Genomic DNA, 15,445 nt, shown 5'->3' on the forward strand with positions numbered 1-15,445 from the left:
GGATTGTCACCAAAGAAAAAAAACATTTCAGAACTCCAGAGGTTGGCATCTCTGTTAGGCTGAAGAATTATCAGATGCAAAAAAATGGAAATATCTTCCAATAAATTAATTTCTTGTTTCTTTATTACACAGGTTGTAAAATTTATCCAAGCTATTTTCATAAACTTGGTATGTATATAACTGATGCCATAATTAAAAATTATTTGCACTGTAACAGATCTTTTGGTGCATATTTCTCACATGTTCCACCCTAGCCTTTGATTTCTCTTTTTGCCATGAGGTTTAGCAAAATGTTACTATTTTCTTACACCACAGGACATTGACATGTACTATGATGCCACAGACACACCAGCTATGGCACGGACATCCAATCTCAATGAAGAATTAGGACAGGTCTGTAAATAGTAAAGGTGTTGTGTTAGGACTTAAGACAGCTGCCTTCACAGCAAACATTTCCAGACATTTAACCTACCTGTTAATAAAAGCTTCTTTTTTTCATTTGAAGGGCTGAGAACATTTATTTATTTATTTATTTATTTATTTATTTATTTATTTGCCACACAAATATTACAAAAAGATACATTAAAACTAACAACAAGAAAAAATATGAGGAAAGTCATGAGGAAGCCCAATAGAAGCTAAAAGCTTATAAGCCTTGGGTTTCCTCATACGATACACTAGATGAAAAAGACATAGCAAATCAGAGGATGGGTGAGTTTAATTTAGTGCTCAGTCGATGAGAAATTTTTTTGGCGAAATTTTAAAACTAGAACAGCTGGAGGATGAAGTCAAGTCACAATACAATACAATACAATACAATACAATACAATACAATACAATACAATACAATATTTATTTATTTAAAGTTGGGGGCATAGGGAGTGGTTGCCCAATCTCCCAAGCCAGGGGCTCGTGATAAAAATGCTCGACTAAAAAAAAAATACAATATAAAAATTACAATCACAATGTGAATATTTATAGATATCAAAAATACATAAATGGTAAAAACGGTAAGATAGCACAAAATGACTCAGATGATTCAAGGTAGGGAATTCCAAACCTTATGTCCTTGGCAGAGTTTTAGACATAACCTTTTTAAGTCAAATTTTAGGTCAATTCTTCATTTCACTCGAAAGTGTCGGATTTGTTTTTGTATGTGGCCTTCAACTTAATCAAAGAATATTTCTCTGTGTTGCTTTTGCTCCAAGCACCTGTTTTTCTGCTTTTCTTTCGCTGACTCTGCGGCTTGGCCTTGTTTTTCTTGAAAAAAAAAACTTAAACCAGCAAGAAAAACACAGTATGATTATGAACCGTTGGGTGCGGCCCCTGAAAACTCCATAGAAATACAATACACCTAGAATAGTACTTTTATGTGATTGTCAGTATAGTTTTCCACAACTTCAGTTATAACATCATCATTATCATCATTTATTTATTTGCCTTACTAAAAAAAGAAAAAATGATAGGAGAATTTACAATAATGGTGAGGAGACCTCAAACCACTAGGCTTGTAAGAGAGGCCACCTTGGCTGTCATTAATTTAGATTTACTTCAATACAATTGTCACTCGGCCACCCAGGAATTCGTGGATATTTTCACACACATTTATTCCACTTATATCTAATCCAATGCACCTCACCTCTTGCGGGCCTCGCAAAGTTCAAAACCTGGTAAGGAGCTTTGAGATATTGTCTATTCTCCTGTTGGTGATTTAATGTGAAGATTCCATGACATTCCATTTGTGTGTGTTGTTTTCGTTGCTGACACAGGTGCGCTACATATTCTCAGACAAGACAGGGACCTTGACAAGAAATGTTATGGAGTTCAAAAAGTGTACCATTGGAGGGATTAGCTACAGGTGGGAAATAAGATGGAAGAAGAAATCACAGATATATTTCTTTGGAAAATGTCATAGAGATTCATCATGTTTTGTTTGTGTTTCATAGTCTTTACCTATTGCTTTGTTTATCTTGTTTTGCAGTGGAGACGAGGAGACCGTTGTGGATCCCGCCCTGCTAGACAATCTCAGAGAACATCACGTGAGTAGTAACCTCAGCCTTTCAGGGTTCTTGCCAAAGATAGTATGATAACTGTGTGTTCTGTGCATCCACACTCAGTTATTGCATTCTTGTTATGATTGTTAGCAACATCTACATATAGTTTTGCCCTCAGCTGGCATTCATTCAAAGACATCAAGTATTAGTCTGGTTGAGGATTGAAGCCATAACCAATCTCTCTACAGTTTGGCACCCTATGAATTGAGCTAATTAACCAGGGAGTTTACTTGTGATGGTTTATTATTATTGTTGTTGTAGTTTTTGTTTCTTTGTTGTTTTTAGTTTGTCCAGGCGAATAACTCTATCTATCTTGTTTTTGTAGCCTACAGCTTCTGTGATTCGGGAGTTTTTGACACTGTTAGCTGTATGTCACACGGTGGTACCAGAGCGGGACCCCAGCAATCCTGACAAGATAGTTTACCAAGCTGCATCGCCAGGTACAACGTACAACAAGTACTAACCTCATGTCTTAAGGCCCTACATGTTTGAGTGCAATTGGAGGGTAAAATTTGAAAAAACCAAACGTAAAGCAGCGTACTGCTCAATAGCTTTTATTTGAATTGTCACAGTTAGGGTTTTTCCCACAGATTCAAAAGTTAGAACCACCTTGTACAGCATAATAAACAACACCACAGGAAAGTACTGCTCAGTAGCTTTCATTTGAATGATCACACTTAGGGATTTCACCCACAGATTCAAAATTTAGAACCACTTTGTGGAACGTAAACATACATGTATACAGCGCTAAATAGTGGCCATAGTTTGAATGGTCACACTTAAAGATTTCTATAGGCTTTCTTGTTACAAGGATCTCGTGCGTGAACTCAAATGATATAATCATATATTTTGATTGCAATTTTAATTATTTAAACAAGTGCAGAGCTAACACAATTGGTATAAGTGAAGTTATTGTGTATTATTCACAGATGAAGGAGCTCTTGTCAAAGGAGCCAAGAAACTTGGATTCTCATTCAATGTCAGAACTCCCACTTCAGTTATCATCAACGCAGTAAGTCAGCTTTGTTCGTCTAATGAGCAAAATAATTGGAAAACTATTCAATCACCGAGCGAATAGACCAAGGCTCAGATTTGTTCAGCCGTCATTGTGGAAGGTAAATTCCTCCCCTGGAAAAACTGTCAACTACGAGTAGTATAAGGTATCTCTTTATTTCACGTCGAAACGTTAAGTAGTAGTCCTTGAAAGAAATGTGATTGTTATGTTTTTAAACCTGGTACTGAATAAATGACATGTATTTTTTCAGTAAGTGACATAGGCAAACTCGGAAAAAGAAATCTGAGTGCTCCTAACAGGAGTCAAGCCTAAGACCTTCCGATTACTAGTTCAGACGCTCTACCACTGAGCTACAGGAGGTTCATGGAAGCTAAGCCATTAAACAAGGTTCTCAGGGGAGTCAGGGATACTGAGTAGGTGAAATGCGCTGGTGTCCACGATCGTGAAAATTACCTCCCACAAGAAAGCAATTTTCGCGCACACTCCGCGCGTATTTCACACGTTCTGCTATCCTAAGACCTGTTTTTTTCCTAACAGATGGGACAAGAAGAAGTATACGAGATCTTGAATGTTTTGGAATTTAACAGGTAAGACTGGTCAGTCTGGTTTGTAGATCAAAACAGAGGAATCAAAGCTGGTGTTTACCTATTGTTATTCTACCTTCAGCACCCGTAAGAGAATGTCTGTGGTTGTTCGTACCCCTGAAGGCAAAATCAAGCTGTACTGCAAAGGAGCTGTAAGTAGCGAAGTTCATTATTCATACAACTATTGAAATCTGAAGTTATGGGTCGTCAAAACGATGTACTCTTCTTGTTGTTGATAATGGCAGTGGTTGGAGGTTTTCCAGAAACACTTGCGCATCTTTTAAAAGTGAACTAGGGAGGGAAGTATCATTTGTTCGCGCCTTATTTGCAATGTTCTGTTAAACAGGATACAGTCATCTTTGAGCGGCTGCAAGAGAAGCAAATGTACATGGACAGCACAGTTGAGCACTTGGAAGACTTTGCTAAAGAAGGTAAGTCAACTTAAATTACCAGACCATGACTTGTGAGGGATCAAACGAATATTAAAGCGGTTTTAATCTGAGTGTCGTAAAACCAAAAGCCAAATTACTCTGAGATATCAGAACAAACGTAAACAGCACAATGAACCAATCAGAGCTCGAAGCAATTTAATGCTTGTAACCGGTGCCGAATGCGGGAAAACGAGCAAGTCACCATTAGTTTTGGCTTTGCTTCTCATTGGTTGAGAAAGTGGCGCAAATTTTGCTAACCAATCACAGAACGCGGGAAAACGCGTGCGAGCGAGTCACCATTGGTTTTGGCTTTGCTTCTCATTGGTTGAGAAAGTGGCGCAAATTTTGCTAACCAATCACAGAGTGCGGTAAAGTTAACGCGAAATTACTTTTGCGACACTCAATTAAAAACCGCTCTATAGTGGGGCCTGCTTGATGTGAGCACTCTGTTGCGACTGACTTGTCCATTAATCTTCTTTGTTCTATAATTTCCCGTTAGGTTTACGCACCTTGTGTATAGCAATGGCCGAGTTGGAACCTGAGGAGTTTCAACGATGGAGTGACATTTATTACAAAGCTTCTACAAGCTTGGAAAACCGGGAACAGAACGTGGATGAAGCTGCAGAACTCATTGAAAAGGTGCGAGCCAACTTAGAGTATTGTGTTCATTGCCGAAAAGTCCACAATCCTTCACAGTTTGCCATTCACTTATCTTTTCTTCTTTTGCTTGTTTATTTTCCTTATCAAAACAGAATCTGTTCCTTTTGGGGGCTACAGCCATTGAAGACAAGTTACAAGAGGTGATATATTATATTAGTCAAAGTGTTTGCTAATAACTGCTAGCAGTTATTAATAACTACTTCCTAATAACGGATATAAAATAAAACCATTAAAGCGTAAAATCGCGTGTGGCGAATCATAACATAGGCAGTCTATGACTGCATGTGGCTACTGCTTTATTTTTCAATCGTAGACAAATCTCAGGGTTTTTGGTGCGGCTTTTATAAAAGCGTTAAACTGGAAAATTATGACGCTATGGTCTGTAAAAAAACCCGTGTCTTTTGGTCGTGTCGGCACGCTCGTGATTACATGGTCAAGTATGTTGTTGCCACGAGTGGGTTTTTTGTTGAGTTGCGCATATCAAGAGGTGGTCGTGAAGGGTTTCAATAAAGGCTAGTTCGTTAACACCCGATGCGCTGTCAATGGAGTACCAGAGGATGTCTGGCAAATTAAAGTCACCTGAAATTACCATATTGTTGAACTGGTCACAAACGTCATGCAGAAAATTATTGAATATATCCATCCAGCTTGGGTCTTCATTGGGTGGCCTATAGCAAAAACAAAATAAAATTCTTTGACCAGTAAGCGTAGTAATTTCGGCAAAAATGATCTCAAGCTGTTGCAGCTCGGTTTCCGGTTCAGGTTTAAATTCTTTGACAGCTTTGAAGGAGGCTGTTTTGATTGCGATAAGAACTCCACCACCACCTCGATCAGTCCGATCTCTCCTAAGTAATGTAAAGCCAGAATGCAATATTTTAGAGTTGCTGATATTTTGGTTCAACCATGTCTCATTGACGCATATGACGTCAGAGTTTTCGGCGTACACCAGGTCCAGGAAGCGATAGAGTTTACACACCGATTGCCAGTTTGTTGTGCTGTCTTTGTGATAACTTTTTAAGCTTCTGGCATTCATCCCGCGGCAATTGATCTTACCAGCTGTCGCAGCAGAAACCGGTCCAGGGTTAGGATTGATGTAATCAGAAATCAAGAGGCGAAAGATAGCATCTGAGTTGTTGTACAAACGTGGCACATTTTCATTACATGGCACAGTAATAAGTGTTGACTTAATAGCCAAAAACAGAAAAATAGCAACGGCTTCCACAGAGCTCTTCGAGTGACGACCTGATTCCCTCAACAATGTCAACAATCCATCGAAGGAGCAATCGTTTTCGGAAAAACGGCAATAAAAATTGTAAGAATGTACCTCCAAGACTACGGGTCGTTTGACCATAAGTCAAACGTTATTATATCGTTTTAGCCCGTGCGCATGCTCAAACCTCAAAACGTACCACATGGAAGACAAAATGACTACATTGTCATATATATACATGGCTGAATCTCAATTTAAGTCAGTAAGGTGGAACTGAGGTGCCAACGAAAGGGATCTGTCTCATATGGACTAGGGGCCGACTTATCTCTCCCTCACTGTCTTGTCGGGGACAAGGTATCGGAACGCATCGCGGAACCATCTCCAGCTGGCATAAGCGAACTGCGGGCCGAAATCTCGTGGTGCATCGTGATGGTACAACGCTCCGGCAAAGTGTCCAGAGGTACCGCTGTCGGCTGTATTTTTCTCTCTTTATCAGCCATTTTGATAGTAAGGCTGGCAAGTCGCGCGAAGACATCGTAGGGCAAGAAGCGTTTCATTCATGTCTCTTGTCATGTCCTCGACGGGTATTGTGTATTCATAGTTTAGCCCAATGCCTTGAAAATATAACATTTGCTGGCGCGCTACTTGCCTTCAAATTTCATTGGTAAAGACGGTGTTAGAGCGAAAAGTCAAATATGATTTTTTTTACGAGCCTGACAGGGGTCCTAACTGGGAGGAAAAACAAACTAGACATTTTTTACCCAGCTAGAACCAGTGTTTTATTATAAAATCTCAGCAATCTAGTTATTTAGAAACGTTCCAGCCAGTTAACCGTCTAATGTATTCAGTTCCCAGCCAGTTCTATTCCAACCTGCAAAGCGGGTTTTAAGTCGAGCGGCCCAATCAGTACTCCTGACATGTTTCGCTGACACAATCTCGAACAGGAATTTCTTCGCTTTGAACTCAATGATTTCCTCTGTTTAAGCAGCCGAGTGATCCTTAGAAGTCGTTCTTTTGATTTACAATATTGAACCTCTGTGTTTTCCGTCGAAGAACCACAAACTGCCACCTTGAAAATTCACGCGTGAGAGACGTGGCAGTCATTTTGAATTGAAATAGATCCTTCCAGGCGGATAAAGCCGACTGAGATCTCGTCAACCTGTCGTAGTGAACTCGACCCAACTTCGTGTAAATTCTACAAATCCGAAAGTTTCTGATTTACGGACTTCCTCACAACACGATAGCATAGTGGCTACGCCTTCCCAAAAGGCAGTAGCCACAAAAAACGTAATGGACCTAATCAAACTGTATAACACAGACTTTGTGGAAAGCCGATGTTTGTACTGCCAATCTTATCTCTCGACGAGATGTCAACAAGGAGAGGAGAGTTGGCTTCTCCTCTGACAAGTACCAGGGAGTCTAATTATTTTAGACAACTAAACGTTTAACTGTCTTAAAGGGCCCTAGTCAGCCACACCTTTGTTTTGTTTATTTGCGAGAGTTTGTCTATTATATTTAATTCGGAGCATGTCGAAATGAACGAAATCACTGTGAAACTACTTAAGATAATGAAACATACTTTCAGGAACACAACTTACAGTAAAGCAATAAGATTTAGCTTCACCAGGCAATATCAATAATTTCGATGGCATCGAAAATTGCGGAGGCTGACTAGGGTCCTTTAAGCAGTAAGAACCGGTCAATGTAACATGTTTGTTCTCTGTTTGTTCAGGGTGTCCCAGAAAGCATTGCTGCCCTTGCTGACGCAGATATCAAGATCTGGGTTTTGACGGGTGACAAACAAGAGACTGCTATCAATATCGGTAATGTACTCCACTTGTTAGCTCTGGCTTGTTTTGCTTTGTGTCCTTTATGGTGTAGGTCTGGTCCTCCCTTTGTAACTCACACAGGCAACTGCTTTTCACACGGAAGTTCTGTGTGAGAAGAGAGAGCCATTACCAGACTGTATGTTCAGGTACACATTGTAGACTGATTGTGGGAAATAGACACTTCTCCAAACTGGCGGCAACAGATTTGAATGAGTTAAGATTGAACTGAATGAAAAACTGATACCAGCACTGGAAAGAGCACCTTTACTTTAATTTTAACTTATTTGAATTTTCGGCCACCATTTTGGAGAAGGTCTATTGTTCTGATGTGTTTCGTTCTGTCTGTTTCAGGCTATGCATGTCGGTTGCTAACCTCTAAGATGAAACTGCTTATTTGTGGAGAAGAAACTCTTGATGTGAGTTAATTGACAAAATTTTCACTTCTTTCGTTATTCGAGGAGGGTGTCTATTGCGATATTTCTCTTCAGCGCAGCGATTACAAGTTTAAATACGGTGCATCCTTTAACCGATGTGTTGTCTTCAAGGTGGCTTTTTTTTCTCTGTAGTGTTGTTGTCTATACTTCAGCGCTTTCTAATTAACAATTAGATTATGAGCTCGAGATTTCTATCACGCGATAGAAATCGAGAGCGAATAATCTATAAATTGTTTTAGTATAAATCTACTCGTCGGTCAAAACTAAACAAGTAAATTATCTATTTCCTTATCGCAGACACTTCGAAAACGCGACGAAGCAGCCGCTATTTTGTTGAAAACCGCTACTCACTATCTATCACAGAATAGATAGCGAGTAGCGTAGCCAATCAGAGAACGGCATTCGTGATAGAACACTAGTAGATTTATACTAATAGTTTCTATTGGTTTCATTAACAGGGAACACGTGAATGGCTCAATGAGCATCTCAGTAGCATTGGCCGGGGCTCAACACAGAAGAAACCGCCAACTATAAGGGTGAGAACATCATAACAATTCATTAACCTTTTCTGTTTCAATTTCAACATGTATATTCTCCTCACTGTCCTCCATATATTTCTTATGTTACTAGTTGGGAGATTTCGTCTTAAATCAAGGCATTTCATCTTTGGTGATTATTTCCTTTATTCTCCTGACCTAAATGTTTAATCAAGCAGCGACATTGAAAGGAGAATTAATATTAAGATGCTGTTCACCACTGTATTTCTTGTAACATTTATCATACGTGGAAAGAGAAAGCCACATATCCAAATCAAGCTGTGATATTTTGGCGTTCTGTTAATGATCTCCTCTGTTTCATTTTAGGAGGACTTGGGACTCATCATCACTGGCAAGGTATGCTGTGTTGTTGGAGTTTCAGTGTATTTTATATTTTTTTGGAGTTTTTTCTTTCGATACTGAGCTGAAAAATTACAAAGCCAGTATATATCTGGATAATTACTCTTGTGTGTTTACAATAGACTCTCTTACATGGATTATCGGATGAACTGAAGATGAGTTTCTTGGACCTCGCGCTCAGCTGTAAAGCTGTCATCTGCTGCAGGTTTGTGAACATTAACTGTCTGTTTTATCATTGTTTTTTCCATCCCTTTTCATTTTGTTTTTGTACTCAAGAAATAAGCAATCGCAAAAGTAGCCTTCAGGTGAATGATTTCACTTAAGGATTTCACCCAAAAGTTCAAAGATTCAAAAGTTAGAACAACCATGTACAGCATAATAAACAGCACCGCAACAAAGTACTGCTCAATAGCTTTTATTTGAATGTTCACACTTTAGGATTTCATCCACAGACCAACGTGAGTAAGGATGACATCACACACTCAAAAATTGATTCCAGCTGTTCACTTTTTTCTTGTTTTCTTTCCAGAGTTTCTCCTCTGCAGAAGGCGCAGGTGGTCAAACTCGTTAAACAGCACGTGAAGGACGCCATCACTCTGGCTATTGGCGATGGAGCTAACGATGTCGGCATGATTCAGGTCTGATACTGATCAATATATAATTTCTCCTTGCAGTATTAATATGTTATTAAGGGGTAAAGTGATGAGAAACAAGGTGACCCCATGCTCATGTCTAATGGTTAGTTGGCACATTGTTGAAGTCATTCGCTTATCTGGCTGCCATCCCGGTACTGTCCCGTAGGCCTGTTTATCTATTTATTTCACTACTCGTTTGGTACTTGTGCCGTGAGGCTAATAGTCTAGAAATGGCGGCGGCGTTCGAGTTCTTTTTCGTGTCGCGAATTTCCACAGGCATCCCAAGCTCCACAGCCACCTCAGGCTATGAGTCTTTGTAAACAGTCTTTGTATTAGTTGTACGGCACAAATAAAGGCTTGCTCTAGCCCCTTGTTTATTTTAAGTCGAGCCTCGATTAACGCTCACCTTTCCTTATTAAGCGACCACCAGACAAAGTCTGTTTTCAGGTCTTAGTAAACCTCACCATGAAGGGCACTTCCCTTCAGTGGCCACTAAATTCTGTGCTGGGGTCGCCGCGGCTTTTGTTGTTGATTTGTGTTTGTTTTCGCAGGCAGCACATGTTGGAGTTGGCATCAGCGGAGTTGAAGGTCTGCAGGCAGCCAGCGCTTCAGATTACGCCATTGCTCAGGTAACCCATTGTTAAGGCCCTGCCTTCAACAAAATTGAGAGTCACGGACTCTCGTTAACTCTTGCGGGCACACAATGAGCGATATCCTGTTCAATTTTCGTAAGAATTGGTGGGTTTAAAAGTCTCTGACACTCTCTGGTGTTTCGCCAGTGACTTTCATATACTCTCCTGTTTGACTCGGACATCAAATACTTCGTACAGCCTAAGACTACACGATTTAATTTAGTTAAGCTAGGGAAGAGTTGACCAAATTTTGCGCTTAACTGGTATTGTCCAGACGACAGGAACAGCTTTCTTCGCTAGTGCTAAGCAACTGGGTGTTATTTTTTGATACAGTGGCCATCCTTTACTTCCCCTGTTTTCCCTTGTTGTTGTCGTTGTTGATTAGGTGCGTACTTTAAAATTGCAAAAGCAACTTTGGTACATCAATGTTTGTTGTCTACGTATTAAAAGTCCTTGTAGTCAGGACTTAATTGTTTGTACGTTCTATTCTTTTTCTCAGTTTCGTTATTTGAACAAGCTACTTTTTGTTCATGGAGCATGGAGTTACCAACGCCTGGCTAAACTCATTCTTTATTCGTTCTACAAGAACGTTTGTCTGTATGTGATTGAGGTGAGTAGAGCAGCTTCGTGATAGCCGTTGTAACGCGAAATACTTGACTTTTCAGTGATGTCTGTCATTAACTAAACCCAAAGGAAACACATCTGGTCAATCAAAACACTGCATATTACACAGCCATCCAATCAGAACTCGAAGCGTAGACGTGCAATGGGTGCCAAGCGCGGGAAAACACGTAACAGGTGTCGAGCGCGGCAAAACTTGCAACCAGTGCTTGGCGCAGAAAAACACGTAACCAGGGCCAAGTGCAAATTGAAACATGTAATTGTGCTTAAGGTGGGAAAGTGTTAGCCGCTGACAAGCGCGAAAAATGTAAACAGTGCCAAGCGCGGGAAAACATGTAACCAGCGCGAAACGCGGGAAAACCGGTACCAAGCGCGGGGACACATGTACCAGTGACCAGTACGACTGACTGGAAAACATAAGAAATCACTGTTGTGCCAGTGAGACTTTGTTTATTTGTTTATTTGTGGTATCTATTTCTTGCAGCTTTGGTTTGCACTTGACAACGGGTTTTCAGGTCAAATCCTCTTTGACAAGTGGTGCATTGGAATCTACAATGTGGTAAGTTTTTTGTTTGGCTGTAAAAACAGTCTGTTTTGGGGGTAAGGCTGGTAATCACAAGTGTAACTTGTTCGCTTGCCTTGCGAGTCAACAAACGTCGCGTTTGCACACCAATTACTCATGCCTTCCTTCAGATTGCCTCAATGAGTGGTCTGGAGAGAGAACCTTAAGCCTGGTTTTCACTAGTGACGCAAACACAAGCGCAAATATAAGAATGCTTATTTCACCGTGAAAACGGCCTCGACGCAAGCATAAGCACAAGCCGAAGGATCAAAATGTTTCCTTTTCTTGTGCTTGTGCTTGCGTCGCGTTCGTTTTCACTTGACTTAAAGCTCTTGTGCTTGTGCCTGTGCAGGCTTTATCGAGAAAACATTTGTCTAATTTTGAAGTAATTTTCTTTTTGTTACAGGTTTTCACATCAGTTCCACCGTTGGCTATCGGCTTGTTTGATCGCACAGTGTCCTCTGATAGCATGCTCAAATACCCCAAGCTATACAAGGCATCACAGAATGCTGAGATATACAACAGCAAGGTGGGAACACAACCGACATGATAATTACTCGCTCTCTCTCATTTAAGCCATTTCAGTCATATAAAAAGAGTTTTTAAACAGAATGTTATGCAATGCGGCTTGCTATCTTTGACAACATATTTTGAGCCCTTTTGGCGAGAACAAAAGCGATGACAGGTCAAATTACCTGTCCCAGGCAATTTGCCGAATAAATTGCTTTTCGTACAGTTTGTACATTCTTTTTTGTAGGCAAAGTTTTTGAAAATTTATAGTTCCTGTTGTGAGCAGTAAGGCAGTTGTAAAAGTCGCACTCCACATAAGCTTATTTGAACTCGTTTGATGTGCGTCAGTCGCACTATGAAATGCTGTATACTTTTATAACTGGTCAAGTGATACAATGCTTGTTTCTTTGTAGGTGTTTTGGATGTGGATCGCAGCTTCTGTTTATCACTCCCTTTTGTTGTTCTATTTGCCCTGCTTTATGTTGAGGCACGGTAAGTTACTCTTACCTTCCAAGGAGCCTTTCACTTGTTATTTAAAGATTTCTCTCGATAGAAACAATCTTTTCAAACCAGTTCCTCGCTTTACGGTTCTGTTTTCTTCGGTGAGATAAGGACGCTCTGTTTCATTAGAAACGTATTACACGACAGCTTAAAAAATTACAACAGGGAGTAGGTGATTTACAAGAAATTTAGTACGTGTTTACACAAGCGATAGAAGATTTCACATTTTCGTTCTCTTTTGTGTTTTTAGAGGCTCCTTATGGCGATGGAACAGTTGTAGGCGAGTGGTTCTTAGGAAATGTGGTTTACACGGTATGTTTGACACTTTGGACACTGCATTATAGAACCGTTTCCAATTGAGTGTCGTCAGTAAAACCAAAACCAAAGTAATTTCTCGGGCCAATCAAAACAGGCGCGGACAATGCAATGAGCCAATCAGACTTCGAAGCAAGTGCAGCCGCCAAAAACGCGGGAAAACTCGTGCCAACAAGTTTTCGACACTCAATTGAAAACGGCTGTGTTTAGTTGCTAAAGAGTAGGTTTATATTTGTGAGTTAAATCGTGTCATTTTCGTTCAACAGCTGGTCGTTATAACTGTATGTCTAAAAGCAGGAATGGAATTGGACACCTGGAACTGGGTGAGTGGAATAGTCAGTAGTTATGCGCGTTTCACTGAGTGTGACGTGAATTTGATGTAAGTCTCACGTGACTGTTGTTTTATCTGCAGTTATGTCATGTGGCTATATGGGGCAGCATTGCCAGTTGGTTTATTTTCTTGTTGATTTACTGTGTTCCTGACTTGGCTCTGTACATAGCACCTGATATGATTGGACAGGTATGTCTTGGAAATAAACATTTAATATAAGTTCACGAAGGAAAAGTCATGTACTTGTGATATGAAACTCTCTGACGGTTGTCTTTGGTTTGTAGGACCGTATGCTGTACTCGTGTGCCGTGTTTTGGATTTCTCTCTTCATCATACCGATCATAACACTTCTCTTGGATCTTCTTTACAAGATGTGAGTAGTCACTTTCTTTGTTCGCTTCTGGAAAGTTTTCAGGTGCAGGTTTTGACTAACTAGACGAGAGACAGTGAGTGATTTCGCCGTGAGCGGGAAGGGTGTTAAGAAGAAATTCCTTGGCCCGTTTAAACAGGTGAACAAAAAGTAACTGTGATATTCAAGGTGTTTTTTTAAGATCTGATCAACTACTTGTTGGGATAGAAGACGCTGATTAGAAGTGCTTAGATACAGTGACAGTGTCTCCTTTTTTAGTGGAAAATCAGTGAAAGGAATCGAAAAGCAGGCCAACGTATGGCTGGTTTGAACTCTCTTCCTTGACAAATAAACCAGTCAAAACAATTTAAACAATATAGTGCGAAAGGAAACGTTATACGTTTGCACTAAATATGTCAGTTTTATTCATTAGGTGTAACACAGTAATAGCAGTAGCGGCAGCAGTGGTAGTGACTTTTGTTTTCTCTTTCCAAGATTTCGGAGAACGTTTTTCAAAACGTTGATGCAGGAGATTCAAGAAGTTGAAGCTAAACATGTAAGTTGAACGCGATCTCCTCGTGCTCAGTCCCTCCCGCGCGCTGTCCTTCGTGTTCACGTGTCGCTCTCCTCGCGTTTGTTTTGTTTCCGCCTTGCGTTTTCGTCTTGATATCCTTTATCCATTGAGATTCATTAAGCTGAATCCTTTACGATGTACTTTCGTAATGTATTTAATTATGCCAGGGACATCTGCGCTTTCTTAAATTTATTTATTTATTTATTTATTCATTCATTTATTTATTTATTTATTTAATTATTTATTTATTTATTTATTTATTTATTTATTTATTTATTTATTTATTTATTTATTTATTTATTTATTTATTTATTTATATATAACACTTGTTTTCTTTACTTCACTTTTTCTGTGTGCAGGGAGATCCAAGTCGCCTGATCAAATCAGACCATGCAGTTCACAAGTAAGTATGGAATCGTGCAATGTGCGCTTTTCGAGGCGATTTAAAACTGCAACTTGAGCGCGTTTAAAATTACACATAGAAATCGCACATGTAAACGGACATTGAAGTGGAGAGCTCTGACTTGTTCTGGCGCGCAATTTGGGGTACAAAGTGGGGAATTGATTAACCCTCCCAGTTTAATAAATGGCTTCTACAAACTAAAAACTCAATGAAACTATCCATTATAAGATCACTTCAGGTAAACGGCAACAGCGCTTTTGGCGTGTGGGTAACATTCCGTTCGATTTGTATTCAATAAGACTGTCTGGTTATTTTACAGGACAATGTGGTCTCGAGGTGAAGCTTTTGAAGACAGAAAAGACCGAGGGGCTTCTGCGCGTAAGTATTTCAGTTTTGTCTTTATTTGACTTCACTAGTTCCCCTTCTTACTTTAATTGATTCATTACTTACCAGACCAGTTGAAGTAGTTGCATCTTTGACACAAATTTGAGCAAATCATTTACTTTAATATTTTTTTCCTTCCTCGTTGCAGTTGGTTTTGCGTTTTCTCAAGAAGAAGATGCCCGAGTAGGACAGGTCAGTAAACTGTGATCTTTATACGAGCATTTTTGTTGTTATTGTTTTTTATCATTTTCATCCTCAATAAAACCAATAAACGATGTCCTGAACTTAAAAAATGGACTTAAAAATCAGTCCTATCGAAACGGACTTTTCAATGACTTTTATCGAAAATAAAGAAGTTTTTGCCTTGCCTCTTCAAGTGACTTGCGCCTAGGTTACACGTTGTTCAAATTGCGTCATATGAAGAAATTGCGTAGTAACCAGGCTGCGACCTGTTAAAAGTCGCCCATACTGCATTCAAATGTTTCTAATTCTGAGATGGTGTCCCCCATATCCGT

General features: G+C 39.8%; 1 protein-coding gene across 2 annotated transcripts in view; it reads left to right on the forward strand.

Annotated features, from left to right (window-relative positions):
• LOC146472069 (phospholipid-transporting ATPase IA-like) overlaps nucleotides 1-15,445 on the forward strand; it is a 32,541-nt gene that overhangs the window by 15,679 nt on the left and 1,417 nt on the right. For both annotated transcript variants that reach the window (XM_085120620.1, XM_085120621.1), the window contains exons 16-45: nucleotides 133-168; nucleotides 316-393; nucleotides 1,770-1,858; nucleotides 1,982-2,039; nucleotides 2,380-2,494; nucleotides 2,984-3,066; nucleotides 3,607-3,656; nucleotides 3,736-3,805; nucleotides 4,000-4,084; nucleotides 4,584-4,723; nucleotides 4,837-4,884; nucleotides 7,687-7,777; nucleotides 8,135-8,199; nucleotides 8,676-8,753; nucleotides 9,081-9,110; nucleotides 9,236-9,318; nucleotides 9,643-9,751; nucleotides 10,300-10,377; nucleotides 10,880-10,990; nucleotides 11,486-11,560; nucleotides 11,970-12,092; nucleotides 12,487-12,565; nucleotides 12,825-12,886; nucleotides 13,156-13,212; nucleotides 13,302-13,409; nucleotides 13,505-13,593; nucleotides 14,065-14,125; nucleotides 14,503-14,546; nucleotides 14,866-14,924; nucleotides 15,079-15,122. In XM_085120620.1, the coding sequence (XP_084976746.1) occupies nucleotides 133-168; nucleotides 316-393; nucleotides 1,770-1,858; nucleotides 1,982-2,039; nucleotides 2,380-2,494; nucleotides 2,984-3,066; nucleotides 3,607-3,656; nucleotides 3,736-3,805; nucleotides 4,000-4,084; nucleotides 4,584-4,723; nucleotides 4,837-4,884; nucleotides 7,687-7,777; nucleotides 8,135-8,199; nucleotides 8,676-8,753; nucleotides 9,081-9,110; nucleotides 9,236-9,318; nucleotides 9,643-9,751; nucleotides 10,300-10,377; nucleotides 10,880-10,990; nucleotides 11,486-11,560; nucleotides 11,970-12,092; nucleotides 12,487-12,565; nucleotides 12,825-12,886; nucleotides 13,156-13,212; nucleotides 13,302-13,409; nucleotides 13,505-13,593; nucleotides 14,065-14,125; nucleotides 14,503-14,546; nucleotides 14,866-14,924; nucleotides 15,079-15,122 (2,298 nt within the window). The remainder of the gene's footprint in view (nucleotides 1-132; nucleotides 169-315; nucleotides 394-1,769; nucleotides 1,859-1,981; nucleotides 2,040-2,379; nucleotides 2,495-2,983; nucleotides 3,067-3,606; nucleotides 3,657-3,735; nucleotides 3,806-3,999; nucleotides 4,085-4,583; nucleotides 4,724-4,836; nucleotides 4,885-7,686; nucleotides 7,778-8,134; nucleotides 8,200-8,675; nucleotides 8,754-9,080; nucleotides 9,111-9,235; nucleotides 9,319-9,642; nucleotides 9,752-10,299; nucleotides 10,378-10,879; nucleotides 10,991-11,485; nucleotides 11,561-11,969; nucleotides 12,093-12,486; nucleotides 12,566-12,824; nucleotides 12,887-13,155; nucleotides 13,213-13,301; nucleotides 13,410-13,504; nucleotides 13,594-14,064; nucleotides 14,126-14,502; nucleotides 14,547-14,865; nucleotides 14,925-15,078; nucleotides 15,123-15,445) is intronic.

Source organism: Pavona decussata, unplaced genomic scaffold (assembly GCF_977016875.1).
Source record: "Pavona decussata unplaced genomic scaffold, jaPavDecu1.1 SCAFFOLD_102, whole genome shotgun sequence".
Taxonomy (NCBI): Eukaryota; Metazoa; Cnidaria; class Anthozoa; order Scleractinia; family Agariciidae; genus Pavona; species Pavona decussata.